At 52.0% G+C, this 19,019-nt stretch overlaps 1 protein-coding gene across 2 annotated transcripts in view; it reads left to right on the top strand.

Moving 5' to 3' along the window:
* Nucleotides 1-21: 21 nt before the first annotated feature.
* Nucleotides 22-19,019, top strand: part of dhx38 (DEAH (Asp-Glu-Ala-His) box polypeptide 38) — a 27,377-nt gene continuing 8,379 nt past the window's right edge. Inside the window, exons 1-22 of one of the 2 annotated variants that reach the window (XM_061221910.1) lie at nt 22-42; nt 883-1,221; nt 1,407-1,606; nt 2,051-2,194; nt 3,317-3,485; nt 4,221-4,339; nt 4,826-4,902; nt 5,861-6,016; nt 6,164-6,325; nt 6,622-6,729; nt 9,454-9,578; nt 10,346-10,483; nt 10,704-10,890; nt 11,769-11,954; nt 12,772-12,912; nt 13,395-13,505; nt 13,898-14,014; nt 15,245-15,352; nt 15,651-15,763; nt 17,561-17,769; nt 18,241-18,395; nt 19,019. The exon at nt 19,019 is cut by the window's right edge and continues 155 nt beyond it. In XM_061221910.1, coding sequence (XP_061077894.1) covers nt 911-1,221; nt 1,407-1,606; nt 2,051-2,194; nt 3,317-3,485; nt 4,221-4,339; nt 4,826-4,902; nt 5,861-6,016; nt 6,164-6,325; nt 6,622-6,729; nt 9,454-9,578; nt 10,346-10,483; nt 10,704-10,890; nt 11,769-11,954; nt 12,772-12,912; nt 13,395-13,505; nt 13,898-14,014; nt 15,245-15,352; nt 15,651-15,763; nt 17,561-17,769; nt 18,241-18,395; nt 19,019 — 3,037 coding nt within the window. In that variant the 5' untranslated portion in view covers nt 22-42; nt 883-910. The remainder of the gene's footprint in view (nt 43-882; nt 1,222-1,406; nt 1,607-2,050; nt 2,195-3,316; nt 3,486-4,220; nt 4,340-4,825; nt 4,903-5,860; nt 6,017-6,163; nt 6,326-6,621; nt 6,730-9,453; nt 9,579-10,345; nt 10,484-10,703; nt 10,891-11,768; nt 11,955-12,771; nt 12,913-13,394; nt 13,506-13,897; nt 14,015-15,244; nt 15,353-15,650; nt 15,764-17,560; nt 17,770-18,240; nt 18,396-19,018) is intronic. The other variant, XM_061221911.1, reaches the window with a different exon arrangement.

The raw sequence follows: 19,019 nt of genomic DNA, 5'->3' as shown, positions 1-19,019 counted from the left end.
TGTGTAGCTGTTGGAATTCTGGGATTGCAATGGCGGCATACGGTATGTTTTAAATACGTACGAAACGTATTCGGTTTTCATCAGTCTTCCAACAAAGTTAATAATTTGTTTTATAAAGGAAAATGACCTGGAGTATTACTGGAGTGACTAGTAAAATGTAATATAGCAGCGAGTTTCCTTTTGACAAGCTTAATCCGACCTGGTAGTTGGTATCTTCTAGCTAATGTTAGCTGCGTTAGCTAATGTTACTCTAACGTGAAGCTCCTTACTACCTTTGCCAATTTAAGTAATGTTATAGATAGTCATATTACGTCTTAGTTATAGCAGACATATTTTACAATTTCTGTAACTTAAGTATATGCTCCCGGCATGCAAGCTAACGTCGCTGGCAAAGTTGTGGAATAGGCAAACTAGCTAGTTAGTGAACACAGCTAACGTTACTTATGAAGTGAGTAGTTAACTGCTCGATAGTTAGCTTTCAATGACCACGTTCAGTTACTTGCGTCGACATAATCATTGTTAATTGAAATTATTCCACTGTGTTACGCTTGCTTGCTGCAAACTAACGTTAGCTAATAATTTTGCACACTGTGTGTTATGCTCGTATTTAGCTAGCCTATCTAGCTAGCTGAACACCCGCACACCAGTCAGGCACGTCTCAGCTAACATTAGTTATATTTAATGAGCTGGCTACGTGCATTATTTGGTTTTTTCACCATTTTTGTATAGTTCGCAGCTTTGGAAAATGAACATTAGAAGTATAACCAGTTAACTTAAAACAATGTTTTTGCTTGTCAACGTTTACTGTTGAGGGTGATAGTTCGGTGTTGCGCAACCTTAGGAAGGCGAACTTTGTGTCTCCTGGTCGGGGGCTAACTTTAGAGTAGGCCCGTGAGGTTCGCATTCTCAGATGGAAGACGACGATTCACTGCACCGGCTGGAGGGCAGCGACCCCGGCACGCAGGTCGGCGGTCTGATCGTAAAGAAGAAGAGCGCGGCCTCGGAGCCCCATGTCTTCCGTGTTCCCACGCCGCGCACCTCTCTACTCGGTCTGGATCTGCTAGCGATGCAGAAACGCAAAGAACGCGAGGCAGAAGAGGAAGACACGAAGACGAAGAAGTCCAAGGTGTCCTCTTACCGGGACTGGGATGAGGGTAGGGGGGACTCCGGTTCTGATGAGGAGGAGGACAAGGAAGAGAGTGCCGGTGATAGGAAGGAGAGGTAAGTAAAGATTGGTTCTCTTGATTCAGTCTTGCCTTTGCATGATCGACTTTATACTTTGCATACAGTCTGACTACATGTAGACGCGTATTTGACTGGATAGCTTTAATCCGTCAAAGGGAAGTCGACTTTCAGTTCATATACACTGCAGTATAAGGTGCTATTCGGTTCCTGTTCCTGTCCAGGAAATACCGCGTGACCGGCTCAGAGACGCCCTCTAACCCTGGCGGAGTGAGTGAAGAGTTCCGGCGGAAAAACCAGCAGAGGGAGAAAGATCGACGTGAGCACGGAGTCTATGCCTCTTCCAAAGAGGAGAAGAAACGTGACCGAGAAAAGGACCGAGAGAGGGAGAAGAGCAGGGGCAGAGAGCGGAGGAGTGAGAGAGGTGTGTATGCAGATAACAAGAATGCTTACAAATCGCTCGCTTCATGTTTTTGAATGTTTTTATCTACTACTTTTAGTTTTATGCTATAATTAACCAAACTACAGTTTTTGTACTCCCAAGACACCTTCTTCAGAGGGCGTTTCAGAGTAGAGAGGTCCCAGGGGAAGTGTGCATTTATTAATCATCCATAAATGGGCTCTAAGTGATTGTTTTGATATGTCCATTCATTTAATTCTTTGCCAAACACATGCTGTTCGCCAGAAGCGTATGGAATTGTATGATGCATAGCTGTAACATAAAGCACTGCTGAGGCTTTAGAGACCAACCCGAGGGGGCTCCCTGTGCTGCTGTGAGATGATGTCATTGCCGTGACTGGTGTGATGGCATCATTGCCGTGTGATGACATCATTGCCGTGTGATGACATCTTTGCTGTGCTGTGGCAGATGAACGGGAGCATAGCAGCAGCCGCTCGGAGAGGGGGGAGAGGAGCGAGAGGGGGGAGCGCTCTCAGAGGGAGCCCGGGTCTGAGCGCAGCAGCCGGGGCACCAGGAGAGAGGAGCCGGAGTCCCCCCGTCACCGCCCCCGAGGTTGGTACATTCCGCCGCCCACACCACTGAGCCCACAGGGTCCCTGGGCCCTGTTTCACATAGCAGGATTACTGAGTTAGCAGGATAACTGGGCCCTGTTTCACAAAGCAGGATTACCGAGTTAGCTGGATAACTGGGCCCTGTTTCACATAGCAGGATTACTGAGTTAGCAGGATAACTGGGCCCTGTTTCACATAGCAGGATTACTGAGTTAGCAGGATAACTGGGCCCTGTTTCACAAAGCAGGATTACCGAGTTAGCTGGATAACTGGGCCCTGTTTCACATAGCAGGATTACTGAGTTAGCAGGATAACTGGGCCCTGTTTCACATAGCAGGATTACTGAGTTAGCAGGATAACTGGGCCCTGTTTCACAAAGCAGGATGACTGAGTTAGCTGGATAACTGGGCCCTGTTTCACAAAGCAGGATTACTGTGTTAGCTGGATAACCAGGCCCTGTTTCACAAAGCAGGATTACTGAGTTAGCTGGATACCTGGGCCCTGTTTCACAAAGCAGGATTACTGTGTTAGCTGGATACCTGGGCCCTGTTTCACAAAGCAGGATTACTGTGTTAGCTGGATAACCGGGCCCTGTTTCACAAAGCAGGATTACCGAGTTAGCTGGATAACTGGGCACTGTTTCACAAAGCAGGATTACCGAGTTAGCTGGATAACTGGGCCCTGTTTCACATAGCAGGATTACCGAGTTAGCTGGATAACTGGGCCCTGTTTCACATAGCAGGATTACCGAGTTAGCTGGATAACTGGGCCCTGTTTCACAAAGCAGGATTACCGAGTTAGCTGGATAACTGGGCCCTGTTTCACAAAGCAGGATTACCGAGTTAGCTGGATAACTGGGCCCTGTTTCACATAGCAGGATTACTGAGTTAGCTGGATAACTGGGCCCTGTTTCACATAGCAGGATTGCTGAGTTAGCTGGATAACTGGGCCCTGTTTCACATAGCAGGATTGCTGAGTTAGCTGGATAACTGGGCCCTGTTTCACATAGCAGGATTACTGAGTTAGCTGGATAACTGGGTTCGGTAATCCTGCTTTGTGGAAAAACGTCCTCGGTCCCACCCCGGGCCTCTCCTAACCGTGTTTCTCCTGCGTTTTCCTGCAGACGCTCCGACGCCGTCTCGGTCCGGCTGGGACGAGGACGACAGCGGCTACGCTAGTTCCCGGCGCTCCCACTGGGAGTCGCCCTCCCCCTCCCCCTCCCTCCGGGAGTCGGACCGTTCGGAGCGTGGCCATCGCTCGGTGCGTGAGAGCGAGAGGAGGCAGAACGACAGGTACACTGCACCTCCTAACCACTGTCCAATACCCCCACCCTCAGTCCCCCCTGACCACTGTCCAATACCCCCACCCTCAGTCCCCCCTGACCACTGTCCAATACCCCCACCCTCAGTCCCCCCTGACCACTGTCCAATACCCCCACCCTCAGTCCCCCCTGACCACTGTCCAATACCCCCACCCTCAGTCCCCCCTGACCACTGTCCAATACCCCCACCCTCAGTCCCCCCTGACCACTGTCCAATACCCCCACCCTCAGTCCCCCCTGACCACTGTCCAAAACCCCCACCCTCAGTCCCCCCTGACCACTGTCCAATACCCCCACCCTCAGTCCCCCCTGACCACTGTCCAATACCCCCACCCTCAGTCCCCCCTGACCACTGTCCAAAACCCCCACCCTCAGTCCCCCCTGACCACTGTCCAATACCCCCACCCTCAGTCCCCCCCTGACCACTGTCCTTTGACAAATGAAGGCTATTGATTGGAAAATATAAACCCATTTTTGTCATTTTCTTTTATTTTCTATATTGTGACGGTTTCAAATGTGAAAAATGTTGATTGTATTCATTATTTTGTCATTTTATGATTTTTTTTGTTAGAGAATGTTTAAGTTGAACCTTAAATGTCTTTTTAGCCCAGCCATTCTTTTTTTTGTGTAGAGCTCTTTAAAGTTTCCTTTGGCTGTTGATCCCTGTGCTTCCTCACTGTACCACCTGCTCTTGGCCCGGCCCCAGGTCTGTGAGGGGCCGCTATCCCGATGACACGCCCCTGCCCACGCCCTCCTACAAGTACAACGAGTGGGCCAATGACAGGAGGCACCTGGGCTCCACCCCACGCCTGTCGCGCGGGAAAGGTACAGCACACTCCTCCTCCTCCTCCTCCTCCTCCTCCTCCTCCTCCTCCTCCTTCCTCCTCTAGCAGTCGTTCTCATTACGCCTTCAGCATACATCATCAGGCCATCAGCGTCCATAATCACCTGGAGTTACCTGACTGTCAGTATTTTCTCTACTCACCCAACCTGCTGAAAACCTTTAAAAGTATATTACACGTTCTGATATCCATAAGAAGATGTTTGTGTGGTTTTGGGTACCAAAACCAATCTCGATCCAGATTTACACATCCACTTTCCAGCGCTTCTTGTGGAAATAAGTTGTGATAGAATGCATCTACGCTGAAGTGTGGCTCTGAAATGGGTTTAAACGTAAGACGTATAACCAGTTTCTCTGTGTCTTGCTGTGTTTTGAAGTTAGTTTCTCAGGACCGTGGCAGGTTGAGTTTGGTTGTTTTCGTTAGGGCCGCTCAGTGGAGCGTTACGCGTGACCCTGCCTCTGTGTTGTAGGTAAGAAGGAGGAAGGGGAAGACGGCATTGCCTTTGACAATGAGGACGAGAAGCAGCAGTGGGAAGAGGACCAGAAGGTGAGTACGGTGGAGCAGGTTCTTAACCCTGCGCTGCAGCCGATTCTGGGGCGTTCTCTAAAGCATTCTCTAAAACTCTACACCCCTGTTCCTCAAATCATAGGTTGTGACTCACTGGGTCGTAGGTCATAGGTCGTGACTCACTGGGTTGTAGGTCATAGGTTGTGAGTCACTAGGTCGTAGGTCATAGGTTGTGACTCATTGGGTCGTAGGTCATAGGTTGTGACTCACTGAGTCGTAGGTCATAGGTCGTGACTGTGTGACTCACTGGGCCCTAGGTCATAAGTAGTGACTCACTGGGTCGTAGGTCATAGGTCATAAGTTGTGACTCACTGGGTCGTAGGTCATAGGACGTGACTGTGACTCACTGGGTCGTAGGTCATAGGTAGTGACTCACTGGGTCGTAGGTCATAGGTTGTGACTCACTGGGTCGTAGGTCATAGGTTGTGACTCACTGGGTCATAGTTCTTAGGTCATGACTCACTGGGTCGTCGGTCATAGGTCGTGACTCACTGGGTTATAGGTCATAGGTCGTGACTCCCTGGGTCGTAGGTCATAGGTTGTGACTCATTGGGTCGTAGGTCATAGGTTGTGACTCACTGAGTCGTAGGTCATAGGTTGTGACTGTGTGACTCACTGGGCCCTAGGTCATAAGTAGTGACTCACTGGGTCGTAGGTCATAGGTCATAAGTTGTGACTCACTGGGTCGTAGGTCATAGGACGTGACTGTGACTCACTGGGTCGTAGGTCATAGGTAGTGACTCACTGGGTCGTAGGTCATAGGTTGTGACTCACTGGGTCGTAGGTCATAGGTCGTGACTCACTGGGTTATAGGTCATAGGTCGTGACTGTGACTCACTGGGTCGTAGGTCATAGGTTGTGACTCACTGGGTCGTAGGTCGTGACTCACTGGGTCGTAGGTCGTGACTGTGTGACTCACTGGGCGTGTGCTTTGCAGCAAGCGGACAGGGACTGGTACATGATGGACGAGGGCTACGACGAGTTCCACAACCCGCTGACCTCCAGCTCAGAGGAGTATGTGAAGAAGAGGGAGCAGATCCTCCAGAAGCAGACGCAGAAGCGCATCTCTGCCCAGAAACGGCAGATCAACGAGGTACGGCTGTACTGCCTGCGTCTTACTGTCACAACCCGTAACCTGTATGCATGAGTCAGTGTGTGTGCGTGCGCCTGCGTGCGTGTGATTCAGTGTGATGTATTTAGTGTTTGTGTAACAGGCCTGTGGGTATGGTGTAATCTGCAGGATAACGAGCGCTGGGAGACGAACCGCATGCTGACCAGCGGGGTGGTGCAGCGGCTGGAGGTGGACGAGGACTTTGAGGAGGACAACGCTGCCAAGGTGCACCTGCTGGTGCACAACCTGGTCCCGCCCTTCCTGGACGGCAGGATCGTCTTCACCAAGCAGGTGAGCGGCCCGTTAGGTGCCCTGTGTGTGCCCTGTCTTCCTGCCTCACTATAGAAGCAGTTAACATTGCTATATGATAAACTACTACATTACATTACGAGTTTGGTAACTGTGGCTGTGTGTAAGAGCTGTTGGAATCACTTTGTGAGTGTGTGGTCATTGTGGCTGTGCGGTCGTTGTGGCTGTGTGAGTGTGTGGTTCTTGTGCCTGTGCATAAGAGCTGTCATAATCACTGTGTGCTGTGTGGTCGTTGTGGCTGTGTAAGAGCTGGTAGAATCTCTCTCTCTGTGCTTCAGCCAGAGCCGGTCATCCCTGTGAAGGACGCCACCTCTGACATGGCCATCATCGCGCGCAAGGGCAGCCAGCTGGTCCGCAAGCACCGTGAGCAGAAGGAGCGAAAGAAGGTGCCTTATCCTCGCCGTACCCCACCCTCAGTCCCCCCTGACTACTGTCCAATACCCCCACCCTCAGTCCCCCCTGACCACTGTCCAATACCCCCACCCTCAGTCCCTCCTGACCCCTGTCCAATACCCCCACCCTCAGTCCCTCCTGACCACTGTCCAATACCCCCACCCTCAGTCCCTCCTGACCACTGTCCAATACCCCCACCCTCAGTCCCTCCTGACCCCTGTCCAATACCCCCACCCTCCGTCCCTCCTGACCACTGTACAATACCCCCACCCTCAGTCCCCCCTGACCACTGTCCAATACCCCCACCCTCAGTCCCCCCTGACCACTGTCCAATACCCCCACCCTCAGTCCCCCCTGACCACTGTCCAATACCCCCACCCTCAGTCCCCCCTGACCACTGTCCAATACCCCCACCCTCAGTCCCCCCTGACCACTGTCCAATACCCCCACCCTCAGTCCCTCCTGACCACTGTCCAATACCCCCATCCTCAGTCCCCCCTGACCACTGTCCAATACCCCCATCCTCAGTCCCCCCTGACCACTGTCCAATACCCCCACCCTCAGTCCCCCCTGACCACTGTCCAATACCCCCATCCTCAGTCCCCCCTGACCACTGTCCAATACCCCCACCCTCCGTCCCCCCTGACCACTGTCCAATACCCCCACCCTCAGTCCCCCCTGACCACTGTCCAATACCCCCACCCTCAGCTCCCCCTGACCACGGTCCAATACCCCTACCCTCAGTCCCCCCTGACCACTGTCCAATACCCCCACCCTCAGTCCCCCCTGACCACTGTCCAATACCCCCACCCTCAGCTCCCCCTGACCACGGTCCAATACCCCTACCCTCAGCTCCCCCCTGACCACTGTCCAATACCCCTACCCTCAGCTCCCCCTCTGAGACCACCTCAGTGGCTGGCAGACCTGGGTCAGGTGCCTCATTGTCTTGGATTGAAATATCTTTCTGTGCTTGATTGATCTTGCCTGGTGCAATTGACCTGCCAACTGGACTGGAATGCGGGGTTTGCAATCTGCAGTGTGAGAGGGTGAATCTGCAGTGTGAGAGGGTGAATCTGCAGTGTGAGAGGGTGAATCTGCAGTGTGAGAGGGTACTTCTGCAGTGTGAGAGGGTACATCTGCAGTGTGAGAGGGTACATCTGCAGTGTGAGAGGGTACATCTGCAGTGTGAGAGGGTACATCTGCAGTGTGAGAGGGTGAATCTGCAGTGTGAGAGGGTGAATCTGCAGTGTGAGAGGGTGAATCTGCAGTGTGTGAGGGTGAATCTGCAGTGTGTGAGGGTGAATCTGCAGTGTGTGAGGGTGAATCTGCAGTGTGTGAGGGTGAATCTGCAGTGTGTGAGGGTGAATCTGCAGCGTGAGAGGGTACATCTGCAGCGTGAGAGGGTGAATCTGCAGTGTGAGAGGGTGAATCTGCAGTGTGAGAGGGTGAATCTGCAGTGTGAGAGGGTACTTCTGCAGTGTGAGAGGGTGAATCTGCAGTGTGAGAGGGTGAATCTGCAGTGTGAGAGGGTGAATCTGCAGTGTGAGAGGGTACTTCTGCAGTGTGAGAGGGTGAATCTGCAGTGTGAGGGTGAATCTGCAGTGTGAGAGGGTGAATCTGCAGTGTGAGAGGGTACATCTGCAGTGTGAGAGGGTGAATCTGCAGTGTGAGAGGGTGAATCTGCAGTGTGAGGGGGTACATCTGCAGTGTGAGAGGGTGAATCTGCAGTGAGAGGGTGAATCTGCAGCGTGAGAGGGTGAATCTGCAGCATGTGAGGGTGAATCTGCAGCATGTGAGGGTGAATCTGCAGTGTGAGAGGGTGAATCTGCAGTGTGAGGGGGTACATCTGCAGTGTGAGAGGGTGAATCTGCAGCATGTGAGGGTGAATCTGCAGCATGTGAGGGTGAATCTGCAGTGTGAGAGGGTGAATCTGCAGTGTGAGGGTGAATCTGCAGTGTGAGGGGGTACATCTGCAGTGTGAGAGGGTGAATCTGCAGCATGTGAGGGTGAATCTGCAGTGTGAGGGTGAATCTGCAGTGTGAGAGGGTGAATCTGCAGTGTGAGAGGGTACATCTGCAGTGTGAGAGGGTGAATCTGCAGTGTGAGAGGGTGAATCTGCAGTGTGAGAGGGTGAATCTGCAGTGTGAGAGGGTGAATCTGCAGCGTGAAAGGGTGAATCTGCAGCGTGAGAGGGTGAATCTGCAGTGTGAGAGGGTGAATCTGCAGTGTGAGAGGGTGAATCTGCAGTGAGGGGGTGAATCTGCAGTGTGAGAGGGTGAATCTGCAGTGTGAGAGGGTGAATCTGCAGTGTGAGAGGGTGAATCTGCAGCGTGAAAGGGTGAATCTGCAGTGTGAGAGGGTGAATCTGCAGTGAGGGGGTGAATCTGCAGTGCGAGAGGGTAAATCTGCAGTGTGAGAGGGTGAATCTGCAGTGAGGGGGTGAATCTGCAGTGCGAGAGGGTAAATCTGCAGTGTGAGAGGGTGAATCTGCAGTGAGGGGGTGAATCTGCAGTGTGAGAGGGTGAATCTGCAGTGAGGGGGTGAATCTGCAGCGTGAGAGGGTGAATCTGCAGCGTGAGGGGGTAGATCTGCAGCATGTGAGGGTGAATCTGCAGCGTGAGAGGGTGAATCTGCAGTGTGAGGGGGTAAATCTGCAGCGTGAGAGGGTGAATCTGCAGCATGTGAGGGTGAATCTCTGTGATGTTCCCCTCCTCCAGGCTCAGCACAAGCACTGGGAGCTGGCGGGCACTAAGCTGGGGGACATCATGGGCGTGAAGAAGACCGAGGAAGAGGACGGTAAACCGGGCAAGCCGGTGGGCGAGGACGGCGCTGTGGACTACAAGTGAGTCTGTGCACTACTGCAACTGTTCACTGCGCTTTATGGCTATTATTCTATATTTAAAACGGATTTAATAATAATATGTACACTTAGTGAGCACTTTATTAGGTATTTATTAGACTTATTGGTCTTCTGCTGCTGTAGCCTATCCACTGAAGAGGTGTGTGTTCAGAGATGCTCTTCTGAATACGACTGTTGCAATGTGTGGTTATTTGTGTTACTGTCACCTTCCTGTCAGCTTTGACCAGTCTGACCCTTCTCCTCTGACCTCTCATTAACAAGGCGTTTCTGTCTGCAGAACTGCTGCTCACTGGATGTTTTTGGTTTTTCGCACCATTCTCCGCGAACTCTAGAGACTGTTGTGTGTGAAAATCCCAGGAGATCAGCAGTTTCTGAGATAGTCAAACCACCCTGTCTGGCACCAACAATCATTCCATGGTCAAAGTCCCTTAGATCACATTTCTTCCCCATTTTAACATTTGGTCTGAACAACAGCTGAACCTCTTGACCACATCTGCATGCTTTTATGCATTTAGGTGCTGCCACATGTTTGGATGATTAAGTATTTGTATTAACAAGCTGCTGTGCAGTCTACCTAAAAGTGCTCAGTGTGTGTATTTCTATATATTTATAATTTAAGCATCTTGGCTTTATGGATATAAGGCTTTTGTGCAGTACCGTACTGTACCAGCCTGGCCTATAATGGGACAAAGCCCCTTCTCTGAGACCTCTCCCTCTCCCCCTCTCCCCCTCTCTCTCCCTCTCCCCAGGGCGGAGCAGAAGTTTGCGGATCACATGAAGGGGAAGAGCCAGGCCAGCAGCGAGTTTGCCAAGAAGAAGACCCTGCTGGAGCAGAGGCAGTACCTGCCCATCTTCGCCGTGAGGCAGCAGCTGCTCAACATCATCAGGTGCTGAGGCAGGACCTTCACTGCGGCTCCATCTCACAGCACGCCTGTCACGCCTGTCACGCCTGTCACGCCTGTCACGCCTGTCACGCCTGTCACGCCTGTCACGCCTGGCACGCCTGGCACGCCCGTCACACCTGTCACACCCGGCACACCTGTCACGCCTGGCACACAGGCTCCAGGCTCCGGCGAGCTCACCGTGCGGTTTGCGTTGCTCTTCCAGGGACAACAGCATCGTGATCGTGGTGGGCGAGACGGGCAGCGGGAAGACCACCCAGCTCACGCAGTACCTCCACGAGGACGGCTACACGGGCTACGGCATGGTGGGCTGCACCCAGCCCCGCAGGGTGGCTGCCATGAGCGTGGCCAAGAGAGTGAGCGAGGAGATGGGCATCAACCTGGGGGAGGAGGTGAGTGCAACCGCTAACGTAGCATCGCTAGCTTAGCTTAGCCTATCCAGGGTTTATTCCAGCAACCTGGGGGAGGAGGTGAGAGCGCTACCGATGACGCTAACATCTCATAGCTAGCTTAGTTTAGCCTATCCAGGGTTTGTTCCAGCAGCCTGGGGGGGGGAGGTGAGAGTGCTAACGTAGCATAGCTAGCTTAGCACATGCTTAGCATAGCCTATCCAGGGTGTATTCCAGCAACCTGGGAGAGGTGAGAGCACAACCGCTAACGTAGCATTGCTAGTTTAGCTTAGCCTATCCTGGGTTTATTCCAGCAACCTGTGAGAGGTGAGAGCGCCAACGTAGCATTGCTAGTTTAGCTTAGCCTATCCAGGGTTTATTCAGCAACCTGGGGGAGGGGGTGAGAGTGCTAATGGCATAGGTAGCTTAGCTTAGCGCAACTGTGTAACCAGCAGTACTCAAACCTTAAATACATTTTTATTTGTACAGTGTTTAAAAAAAAAAAATTTTTTTATAGAAGGTGAACTAAAATTCCCGTCATGAAACTCAACGGGCAGCATTGTTCAGGATTGAATTCCCTCCCGGCGTTTCTGTGTGGAGTTTGCCCTGTTCTGCCTGTGTCTGGGTGTTCCGGTTTTCACCCTCAGTCCAAAGACATGCAGGTCACGCTTAATTGGAGACGTTAGAGCGCTAACACTGGCTTAGCTTAGCATGACCGTACACAGCTGAGGGTAACCAGCACCATTCAAAACTGAACATAAACACCCCAAAATATAATTCAGTGGAACCCTCCGGTGCTTCTGTGAGGAAGCGTTTGTTAACGTCTCATCTTTTACCGTTTGGCTAACGCTCGTTTGGCCCGTCCGCTCGTGTGTGCGCAGGTGGGCTACGCCATCCGCTTCGAGGACTGCACGTCGGAGAAGACGGTGATCAAGTACATGACGGACGGCATCCTGCTGAGGGAGTCTCTGCGCGAGTCGGACCTGGACCACTACAGCGCCGTGATCATGGACGAGGCGCACGAGCGCTCGCTCAACACGGACGTGCTGTTCGGCCTGCTGCGCGAGGCGAGTGCTGGGCCTCCGCCGTCCGACCGCAACCTGCCCCTGCCCCTGCCCCTGCCCCTGCCCCTGTCTGACCACGACCCCCCCTGCCCCCTGCCCCCTGCCCCCTGCCCCCTGCCCCTGTCCCTGTCCCTGTCCCTGTCCCTGTCCCTGCCCCTGCCCCTGCCCCCTGCCCCCTGCCCCCTGCCCCTGCCCCTGCCCCTGCCCCTGCCCCTGCCCCTGCCCCCTGCCCCCTGCCCCCTGTCCCTGTCCCTGTCCCTGTCCCTGCCCCTGCCCCTGCCCCTGCCCCTGCCCCTGCCCCTGCCCCTGCCCCTGCCCCTGTCCCTGTCCCTGTCCCTGCCCCTGCCCCTGCCCCCTGCCCCTGCCCCTGTCTGACCACGACCCCCCTGCCCCCTGCCCCCTGCCCCCTGCCCCCTGCCCCTGCCCCTGCCCCTGCCCCTGTCTGACCACGACCCCCCTGCCCCCTGCCCCCTGCCCCCTGCCCCCTGCCCCTGCCCCTGCCCCTGCCCCTGCCCCTGCCCCTGCCCCTGCCCCTGTCCCTGTCCCTGTCCCTGTCCCTATCACTGTCTCACCCGCCTGACCCTGTTCCTCTCCCTGTCTGCCAGCTGTGGTGTCTTTCTGTCTCGTTTCCCCCTTTCTGCACATTGTGTCAGGAATTGTCTCTGCTGTATATTTGTAAATGTGTAATCTGAGAGCATTTTGTAAAGATAAACACAGTAATAATAATATTAGCTGAGATATGATCAGCAGTAAAGTCTCACTGATCAGCAGTAGTCTCACTGATCAGCAGTAGTCTCACTGAAACGCTCTCTGGCTGCAGGTGGTGTCTCGCCGTTCAGACCTGAAGCTCATCGTCACGTCGGCTACGATGGACTCGGATAAATTTGCTGCTTTTTTCGGAAACGTTCCCATATTCCACATCCCAGGAAGAACGTTCCCAGTGGACGTCCTGTTCAGCAAGGTACTGTTCCCACCGCCTCTCATACGGAAAGATAATATTTCTGTGACTCTCATAATTATCATAATTAATAGATAAGAGGTGTTCTGTAGTTTTTAAAACGACATATCCTGGAACTTGAGATCCCCCTGCCCTCTGAACTCTCCATCCCTCAAAATGGACTTTCTAGTTTACCTGCCCATTTAATACATCAGAGATTAACCTCAGCCTGTAGGCCAGCGGGGGTTGGGCATGCCCCTATAGCCCCTGTTTCAGGGTTTTTCTCCCCATGGGGGAGTTGTTTACCTCGTGCTATTTCAGGGCTGCCATTTCCTCTTCCCTGTTGTTGTGAAAGCGCTTTACAAATAACAATGTAATTGAATTAAAACATGTACATGTTTGTCATTTGCTGTTGCCACTTAATTTGGTCCGATTACTGGAAATGGAATCCCATGATGATTGTGGTGATGACGATGATGATGATGATGGTGATGGTGGCGTTTCAGACCCCGCAGGAGGACTACGTGGAGGCGGCCGTGAAGCAGGCCCTGCAGGTGCACCTGAGCGGCATGCACGGGGACATCCTCATCTTCATGCCCGGCCAGGAGGACATCGAGGTACCCGCTCCTGCACCGGCCCCACCCGGGGGCTCTGTGGGATCGGGCTGGGCGGGTCCAAACTAACGCCCCTCACCATGAGCCCTGGCATTGCCAGCTACACACGTTTCCTTTACATATGCTTATGAACACCAGTCATGGACAATATATCCCTTTTAGGTGTGAGTGCAAATATGTAATTAGAATGTTTGCGAATGAACATTCTAATGCTGATGAAACAATCGCTGCAGTTCAGTTCTAGAACACTGACTTAGAACTTTGAGGACACATTCCACAAAAGGCGTTAAAAGTTGTTGCATCTTCAGTGGACCCTGAGGTAGCATTTGGGAGGAGGGTTTTGAAGACTTGATGCATATTATTAGGTAACGCTGCCCCTTCCTCTCCCTCGCCAGGTGACCTCAGATCAGATTGTGGAGCGTCTGGGGGACCTGGAGAGTGCCCCTGCCCTGGCAGTGCTGCCCATCTACTCCCAGCTGCCCTCCGACCTGCAGGCCAAGATCTTCCAGAAGGTACGCCCGGCCCCCTGACCTCCTTCCACCAGACACCTGGGGCCCGAGCATGCACTCACCCACAGGTTCAGCATGCACTCAGCCACAGGTTCAGCATGCACTCATCCACAGGTTCAGCATGCACTCAGCCACAGGTTCAGCATGCACTCACCCACAGGTTCAGCCTGCACTCTCCCACAGGTTCAGCATGCACTCACCCACAGGTTCAGCCTGCACTCATCCACAGGTTCAGCATGCACTCTCCCACAGGTTCAGCCTGCACTCTCCCACAGGTTCAGCATGCACTCTCCCACAGGTTCAGCATGCACTCTCCCACAGGTTCAGCCTGCACTCATCCACAGGTTCAGCATGCACTCTCCCACAGGTTCAGCATGCACTCTCCCACAGGTTCAGCATGCACTCACCCACAGGTTCAGCATGCACTCAGCCACAGGTTCAGCATGCACTCACCCACAGGTTCAGCATGCACTCACCCACAGGTTCAGCATGCACTCAGCCACAGGTTCAGCATGCACTCACCCACAGGTTCAGCATGCACTCTCCCACAGGTTCAGCATGCACTCACCCACAGGTTCAGCATGCACTCACCCACAGGTTCAGCATGCACTCAGCCACAGGTTCAGCATGCACTCACCCTCAGATTCAGCATTTGTACTGTGTATTTTTTTCATCAGTCGAATGTAGAGTGGAAAGAAGTGTGATGGCTTTTGCTACCAAACAAGGTTTTGTTCCCCCATACTGGTCATTGATGAGTACGGTGTAGTGTTTGTCAGTCGCTTCATACATGTGCCCAACTGTTTTGTACTCATCGATCTATTTTTTTTTTAGGTCCTTAATATTTTTAAATAACATAATGTAACAGGCCATTCAGCCCAGCAATGCTTGCATTTTCCTACCACTAAAGTGTACCTACTGCTTGGTTTTCCTAAAAGCTAAATAGTATCTAGCACCTTATCTGGTCTTGGACACCCCCCAGTGTTTTGGCCTCGACTACATGTTATTCCACATTGTGACCACTCTGTGGAAAAAAATCTTCCTAATGTCTGTGTGGAATTTATCCTTGGCCAATTTCCATTTATGCCCCCTCATTCTGCCTGTAATATTTTTAAATAACGTAATGTAATGGCGAGAACAAACCAATTCATCCCAGCAATGCTCACCTTTTCCTCCCACTAAGTGTACCTGCTGCTTAAGCTATTTGTGTTTGACTGGCTGGGTGTTGTGTCCCAGGCCCCGGACGGCGTGCGTAAATGCATCGTTGCCACGAACATCGCCGAGACGTCTCTGACGGTGGACGGCATCATGTTCGTCATCGACTCCGGATACTGCAAGCTGAAGGTAGGGTGCACTCCTGCCTGCTCTGTGGATCATGTGCTGGGCTGACACGTCTGTGTGCCCCTTAAAATGTCCTCAATTTAAAATGTCCTCACCCCAATGTGCTCTCCCAAACAGGTCAGCAGGGGGGTGAAAGAGTGTGTCCAATTGTCTATTTTCCCCCCATTAAAATAGTCCTTTAGCTAAATTCGTTAAATTCAGATTCATTTAATAGTGGAGCGTCTGTTCAATTCTGTCCTCATCTGTGTTCACATTCTCGTTTCTGTTGCTGAGAGTTTCTCTTTGTGTTTTTGGGGTCCAGGTGTTCAACCCTCGCATTGGCATGGATGCCCTGCAGGTGTACCCCATCAGCCAGGCCAACGGGAACCAGCGGTCGGGCCGAGCCGGGAGAACCGGGCCCGGCCAGTGCTACAGGTGACCTGACCCCCAGAGACACCTGACCCCCAGAGACACCTTCCAAACGCCTTACTCTAGTGCTGTTCCTCGACTGACTGACCTGCCTTCCCAACACTGCCTTACTCTACAGCACCTCTACTGTCTGATCCACCTTCCCAACACAGCCTTACTCTACAGCACCTCTACTGTCTGATCCACCTTCCCAACACAGCCTTACTATACAGTACCTCCACTGTCTGATCCACCTTCCCAACACTGCCTTACTCTACAGCACCTCCACTGTCTGATCCACCTTCCCAACACAGCCTTACTCTACAGCACCTCTACTGTCTGATCCACCTTCCCAACACAGCCTTACTCTACAGCACCTCTACTGTCTGATCCACCTTCCCAACACAGCCTTACTCTACAGCACCTCCACTGTCTGATCCACCTTCCCAACACAGCCTTACTCTATAGCACCTCTACTGTCTGATCCACCTTCCCAACACAGCCTTACTCTACAGCACCTCCACTGTCTGATCCACCTTCCCAACACTGCCTTACTCTACAGCACCTCTACTGTCTGATCCACCTTCCCAACACAGCCTTACTCTAGCGCTGTTCCTCTACGGTCTCACCTGCCTTCCCAACACAGCCTTACTGTAGGGCTGTTCCTCTACGGTCTCACCTGCCTTCCTAACACAGCCTTACTGTAGGGCTGTTCCTACAGGACCTCTGCTGTCCGACTGCAGTGTGCTTCTACAGAATCCCAGCTAAATCCAGAAACACAAAATTAGCAGTAAGACAGTTTGATGGAAGCCCTGCTAGTGAGCATCCTCTGTCTCTCTGTGGCCGCAGTGCAGAGACCACTCCCGCCTGCCTGACTGCCGTAGTGTCATTCTAATGCCCACTGCAGCGGCATGGGGATTTCATTAAAAACGAAATGTCATTTATTTTGTGTTTATAGGCTGCGTATGGTGTTTGTCAGGATTCATCCTCATTTCAGTCGCAGGTTGTTTCTCCTGGTCTCTATGGGGTCCTGGCTCATATTAAAATGCTTAGTGCCATAAGAGCTGGACTTTCTGGTGCCGTTTATATTCATATCTGTATCTCTGCGCATTAATAACGTCGCTTCTTTCTGCTTGCTGCTCTGTGGAATGTGAAAGGTTGTTCATTTGTGGTCAGGAGATTGATCGTGTTCATGAATGTTATATTCTCATGAGAATGTCATGGCATTGTGGCATAGAGGCTGTTCAGTCACCCCAGTGTTACTCAGTCATATAGAATTAGTTTATTTCAATCCGGCACAGATTTGAGTGTCATTTTCAAGTCCCTTCACACTCTTGTTCTGTGTTTTCTGTCTGTTGTTGCTGTAAGTTGTGGCCACTGGGTTATGCTGAGAAATGCATTTCGATGTAGTTTAGCCTTGGACTTTGCTAACTCTCTTAAAAAGAACAGGGTAAATTCACTTCAGATGAATACTTGCATATAATATGAAGGCCATACTATACATTTACTTTTCATTCTTGTTTTTGTTCTTTCTTTCATTCTTTCTTCCTTTCTTAAATTAACTCTGTGCTGGGTAGTGTGCTACAAGTATGGAGAATGTTGCCGTTGTTATGGGGGGTATTGTAAACGTTTCTTGATTGATTGTTATGGGGGGTATTTCTTGATTATGAATGATGTCTTGATGTGCAGTGTGTGGTGTTTAACATTGAGGGCCGCTTCGGAAGAAGTGTTTTTAATCCGTATTTAAAGCGTATTTGTATTATAAACCTTGGTAAATAAACGAAACCGAACCCCTTCCTTCCTTCCTGCCTTCCCCCGCTCCAGGCTGTACACCCAGAGCGCGTTTAAGAACGAGATGCTCACCACCACCATCCCGGAGATCCAGAGGACCAACCTGGCCAACGTGGTGCTGCTGCTGAAGTCGCTGGGCGTGCAGGACCTGCTGCAGTTCCACTTCATGGACCCCCCGCCCGAGGACAACATGCTCAACTCCATGTACCAGCTGTGGATCCTGGGGGCCCTGGACAACACCGGTGTGTGAACCCAGGGGCCACGGGGCCACGGGGCCACAGCCAGCTTACGCTCATTTACTACGTGCCATAGTGCCTCTGGGTGCTGTGTGATACTGCGTTTAGTGTGCCATCAGTATCAGTGTGTCTGTGCTCTGTGAATGGTTTGAATAGTTTTATCGAGTAGATTGGGCATCTACAGTCATGGTTTTCTTTTAGGTTAAACCTGCCGTCTTTCTAACGGTGTCTTCTCCGTCAGACTGAAGTGTGATTGTTGATGGGCCAGTTACGCTGACACCGATTAGGCCTAGGCCTGGACTAAATTAAATTTGGATGGAGGAACCTCGATGTAATCCCGGCCTGATCGTAATCTGCGTCTGTGAGGCTGGCCCATAACGAAGCCAGCCGTACGGCACCTTCCTGTAACGAGGGGTTTCTGCAGACAGGAAGTGTGCCCCGTTTAAAGCGCTCCCCCTTCCTGTCCCCCGCGCCCAGGCGGTCTGACGCCCACGGGACGGCTCATGGTGGAGTTCCCCCTGGACCCCGCGCTGTCCAAGATGCTCATCGTGTCCTGTGACATGGGCTGCAGCGCCGACATCCTCATCATCGTCTCCATGCTGTCCGTCCCCGCCATCTTCTACCGGCCCAAGGTCTGTACACTGACTGTCACGTTTATCCCAAGACTAAGCAGGGCCCCCCCCCGGGGCATTGTGGGGTGAAGGGCCTTGCTCAAGGGCCCAAAGGCTGTAGAGATGTTATTATCATTAGACCGGTGCTTGAACCGCCAACCTTCCGGGTTCCTGTCACGTACCTTAGCCACTGGGCTGTGGGCTGCCCCCATCCCTCCATTCCTCCTGTGAGAAATTTCTAGCGACTTTGGAAACGTACTCTTTAACAATAGGTTGAGCACATATTTTGTGTATTTTTCTTTTTTTTGAATCTGGTATATAGGCTTTATTCTTTACCTGATGCCGTCTTTCATGAAAGTTGTGTTTTAAACTCTGTGCCCCATGTCTATATAATGTCCACATTACTGGCGGTAAACTAGCTTGAAGAAAAGGATCTGCTCAAAGTGGCACGTGTGGTTGGACCTGCATTTTTCAGTTCCTGCTTGACTTGGTGTTTCACAGCTGTCCAGCTGATTGTATGGGAATAGTACCGTATTCTACCTGTTCTGTAGTTTGTTCTAATGACCTTGGTATGCACTTTTTGTCCGTTGCCTTGGATAGAAGATGGATAAATAACGTGTAACGTGCGGCTCTCCATTCCGCAGG

Source organism: Conger conger, chromosome 15 (genome assembly GCF_963514075.1).
Source record: "Conger conger chromosome 15, fConCon1.1, whole genome shotgun sequence".
NCBI lineage: Eukaryota > Metazoa > Chordata > Actinopteri > Anguilliformes > Congridae > Conger > Conger conger.
Note: the sequence above shows the minus strand (reverse complement) of the source record. Positions and strands in the feature narration are given on the sequence as shown.